The following is a 4562-nucleotide window of genomic DNA, read 5'->3' on the forward strand; positions in this document are numbered from 1 at the left end:
ATAGGACTCGTAATAATGTGGATATAGATATGTTTGTACCTGTTTCTTCCAGCGTCTTCACAAGGTCCTTCGCTGTTGTTCTGGGATTGATTTGCACTTTTCGCACCAAAGTACGTTCATCTCTAGGAGACAGAATGCGTCTCCTTCCTGAGCGGTATGATGGCTGCGTGGTCCCATGGTGTTTATACTTGCGTACTATTGTTTCTACAGATGAACGTGGTACCTTCAGGCATTTGGAAATTACTCCCAAGGATTAACCAGACTTGTGGAGGTCTACAATGTTTTTTCTGAGGTCTTGGCTGATTTCTTTTGATTTTCCCATGATGTCAAGCAAAGAGGCACTGAGTTTGAAGGTAGTCCTTGAAATACATCCACAGGTACACCTCCAATTGATTGAAATGATGTCAATTAGCCTATCAGAAGCTTCTAAAGCCATGACATCATTTTCTGGAATTTTCCAAGCTGTTTAAAGGCACAGTCAACTTTGTGTATGTAAACGTCTGACCAACTGGAATTGTGCTACAGTGAATTATGACTGAAATAATCTGTCTGTAAACAATTGTTGGAAAAATGACTTCTGTCAAGCACAAAGTAGATGTCCAAACATACTTGCCAAAACAATAGTTTGTTAACAAGCAATTTGTGGAGTGGTTGAAAAATGAGTTTTAATGACTCCAACCTAAGTGTATGTAAACTTCCAACTTCAACTGTATGTAAGTACCTCAATGTCTCCATCTTGTCATAGTCAATGGGTGGGTTTGATGTTGTTGGTGTCGTTGGCCCTGCCGTTCTCCACCATGCGGGCGGAGGAGTTAAAGGAACTTCTCTTCAGGATCTTGTTGGTCAGGTCGCTGCATGTCTTCCTGTACTGGTTCCGGAGCAGTGAGTAGACAAAAGGGTCGCAGGCTGCCTTGCTGTAGGCCAAACACTTAGACAAGACACCCCAGTGAGGGTTTATCTGTCCTAGCGTGAAGAGCTCGAAGATTCTGCCATGACAAGCACAGAGAGATAAGTTATATTATGAACAGTGGATAGCTTAAAAGGACTGTTTCATAGACCAGTGAAAAAACAACACAGACGTCAAAAACCCTAATGTCCTGAGGAAACTCTTCAATAAGCTCTCAGAAATGTCAACATATTGCTTCAAAATGCCATGGCTCTGATTCGATAGTGAATGTTAGGGGATGTGGAGTTGCTCTTGTTTGTCTCACTGTCCTTACCAGGTAAGTGTATGGAGGCGTTTCACAAGGACAAGGCTTATTCTCAGAATGACGATCTCAGGTCACTGGTCTTGTGATTTACAGCAGCTATCAAACTCACAATGGGGATCTCACTATAATTATAGCCCCTGATGTGATCTCCATCTTCACGGTTATGTTCTATCCCCTTCTGAAGGGTTGAAGCTGCACTTCTACAATAGGCAGCAGGTGTAATGAGAAGTATCGTCATGGTCTCTGACTCACTCATAATGACACGTCCACCCGTGCTAACTCTCTTACAGATTATCTTTCTCTTACACTCTTTTTCCCTTCCCTGGGGTTTCATCCTAAAACTCATGAAGAAAAAGGGTTACAACATAATCACCCTCAAGCTGATTGGTTAGGGATTTAGATATGGATCGATAGAACATAATAAGATGGGGTTGTAGAAATTGACTATGGTCCACTGTAACATAGCTTGAAATTCATTAACACAAAGCCCATCGTCCACATTGCAAATTCAATCTTTCTACCCAGTGGGCTAAAGCACAAGCCATTTGCACAGGAAGTAGACAACTTTCGTTGGTCTCAGATGGGGAATTGGTGTCACCACAGTTCGCAGCAGCCAATCCCACAATATAACACCATCCCACATGCACAGGGGTGTTGAGGATAGATTTGAACCCCTGCTCACCTCGTGATGACGTAAGGGGCGAAGCACACCACAAACGTTCCAATGAATGTGATGATCTTCTTGGTGGCTCTCTGCCTCCGCTGTCTCTGCTCATCCAGGCATCGCTGGCGCACACTACCAAAGGACAGAGGGGACCGTTATCAACCCAGGGGACGACCCAGGAGGACAGCCTCAAACATGGCCTCTTGAGTGGAATGAAGGGTGATGAAGAAAACAGCATGCTTCTATGGACAGTATCAGAGCACAGCCTCAGGTCAATGCCAATGGATTGTTCAAGATATCAAAACTGTAACACACCCATTATGTAAATCAAGTCCAATTCCAGGTCAATACTTATTGTTTAATTGATCGCTAATCACAAGGAATTGACCCCGGCCTATGAGAAAGAAGAAAGACAGATAACAGAGAAAGTGATGCAGACAGTGAGATGGCATCAATTTACCTATTTGAGGCTAGTTTAACTATTTGAGTTATGTAATGTGGAGGTGATTGAAAAGGGATAATCAAATGCAGTAAACCATACAGGTCCAATGCAGTCGTTTTTATCTCAATATCAAATCATTTCTGGGTAACAATTAAGTACATTAATGTGATTGTTTCAATGTTACATGGTCAAAAAGAAACAAAAATAGCTTCTTAGCAAAGAGCAATTTCTCAAACAAGAATTTAGCTAGGACTGTCTGGAAGTGGTCAGAGATGGGAGGGGGAGGCAGGCCAAAACTCCATCCCACCATGCCAGGCGCCTTTTCAAACAGCTCTTATTATCATTTTCAAAATTTCACAGTATTATTCCAACCTCGTAGGGTGGGAATGTATATAAAACACAGGAAAATCAAGTTTAATAATGGTCACAATTTATAATGGTTTTGATCTGTATGTGAAGAGCTCTTGGTTTGGAATATATTTGTGTCATTTTAGTTTTGATAAAGGGGGCTGAGATCTGAGACCGTAACATTGGACCAAAACGGTGGTGCTGAAATCAATCCTAACTCCACTGAAGTCGCATTGGTAATTTTGCAATTACAATTCGTGGGATAATCTGAAAAAATGTCAAAAGTAAATGACTCAGACTAGGCTCAACGGCTTACCTCGGGTGAATATCCACAAGCAGCAATAAGGTCTGCATAGTGATCACGTCGATGCGTTTACAGTGAAACCTCGCAACTTTCAGCACTTTCAGGTACGTTACACACAACACGATTAAGGTCAAGAGAAAAGTGAGAGAGTGTAAAACCACAGTGTAGATGATAAACTGCGTCCGGGAGCCGCTTGCTCTCGCATTGCAGAGCGTACATGATGCGTAAAGGTGATGGTACCCAACCCAGGAAGAGCAAGTGGCCACCGTGGAGAAGGAGAGCGAGTGCATCCACGTGTATCCAAGCCCTATCACTGCGTCCCGGTGTCGTACTCTGGAGTGGTAGCTCAGCGGAAAAACCACTGCCACCCATCGATCGATGCTCAAAGCCCCCATACTGAGCATTGTGTTGGTGGTGAGAAAAGTGTCCAGGAAACCCACAGTTTGACAGAACCCGCTGCCTCCAGTGTTTCCTTTGTTGATAAGTCCGACCAGAGTTAGAGGCATATTGGACACGGTGAGCAACAGGTTGCAGACGGTTAGGTTGAGGATAAACAACCCGGGCACCTGCTTTCGAATCTCCTGGTTGTACAGAAAGCAGATCAGTACCACCACGTTGGACAGAAACGAGACGGCGATGATCAGTACTACAAACACAGAGACCGCCATGTCCGCAATGTGCATTGTGCGTGCGTCCCGCTCAAATATCCGCACTTTTGACAATTGTATCCACCGTCCAGCTTCTGAAACAAATTACATATAGCATCGTGCTGGAACTACGCGGTCCAACAAGCAAACATCCGACACAGTTCCACGGTTATTCATCGTTGTCCTCCTCGTGTCTCCATGTAACGATACAGCCGGCTCACTATGGAGAGTCACAAGAAGGGACATCCAAGTATCCTCGATGTGCTGAACCCAATGTCTCCAGGGACGGGTGATTACAAACAGACACACCCCTGCATGTGTGGTGCACTAAGTTTCTAACTATTTATTTCTTGCCACTGCTCGCACAACATCCCCTTATTGCGCAATTGCGATGTGCACTGATGGACAGCTTTGCAAACGCCCAGCGCAGTCTCTCGGATGGTCTGTCTCTGGCGATGCTTATGTCGTATATGTCACACCTCACCCACACCCATATGCTACACACTCCATCGCCTCCCCAAAGCAACCAAAAATGTATTTTTCTTCAATATCATGCGGTAAGTGTTCACTCATGTAACTGACATCGTGCTAGACCCTACAATTCGATAAACATCATACAACAAATGTATCTTTGTGTTATCTCTAGCTGATGTAAATCCCATATTACTGCATCATATAAGTTAACCAGGATGTAGTTCATCCACAAGAGTATGGAGCATATAAATGACTGACATCACAATTTATAGTTATAGATAGTATTGACACAACTTATGATCAATCGGCAGCAGTAGCTCTTAGGCCCTAGAGGTTGGAGAGGCTGTCCAGCAGGCTGTCCAGCACACTCCATTGAACCAGAAAGTTTCTGGTTCAAGCCCCAGGCGGGGCAACACAGAAATGAGAATGGAACTGAAATCATACTTGGATGGCTGCTGGTCTCTGATCCCAT

The 4562-nt window shown here is 44.0% G+C and overlaps 1 protein-coding gene across 1 annotated transcript; it reads right to left on the reverse strand.

Annotated features, from left to right (window-relative positions):
• Positions 1-745: 745 nt before the first annotated feature.
• Positions 746-4204, reverse strand: LOC106577094 (G-protein coupled receptor 26). Its single transcript, XM_014154818.2, has 3 exons — positions 2982-4204; positions 1894-2007; positions 746-986 (listed from the first exon to the last, which is right to left on the reverse strand). The coding sequence occupies exons 1-3, from the start codon at positions 3650-3652 to the stop codon at positions 746-748; spliced, it is 1026 nt and encodes a 341-aa protein (XP_014010293.1). The 5' UTR covers positions 3653-4204.
• Positions 4205-4562: the final 358 nt, after the last annotated feature.

This window comes from Salmo salar, chromosome ssa18, assembly GCF_905237065.1.
Source record: "Salmo salar chromosome ssa18, Ssal_v3.1, whole genome shotgun sequence".
NCBI classification, from domain to species: Eukaryota; Metazoa; Chordata; class Actinopteri; order Salmoniformes; family Salmonidae; genus Salmo; species Salmo salar.

Excerpts from the sequence above, each read along its gene's own strand:
- LOC106577094 (XM_014154818.2), bottom strand. The coding sequence starts at position 3,652 with ATGCACATTGCGGACATGGCGGTCTCTGTGTTTGTAGTACTGATCATC. Across the intron at positions 2,008-2,981 it reads CTTGTGGATATTCACCCGAG|TGTGCGCCAGCGATGCCTGG; the intron begins GTAAGCCGTTGA and ends GTCCTTTGGTAG. Across the intron at positions 987-1,893 it reads GCCCCTTACGTCATCACGAG|AATCTTCGAGCTCTTCACGC; the intron begins GTGAGCAGGGGT and ends TTGTCATGGCAG.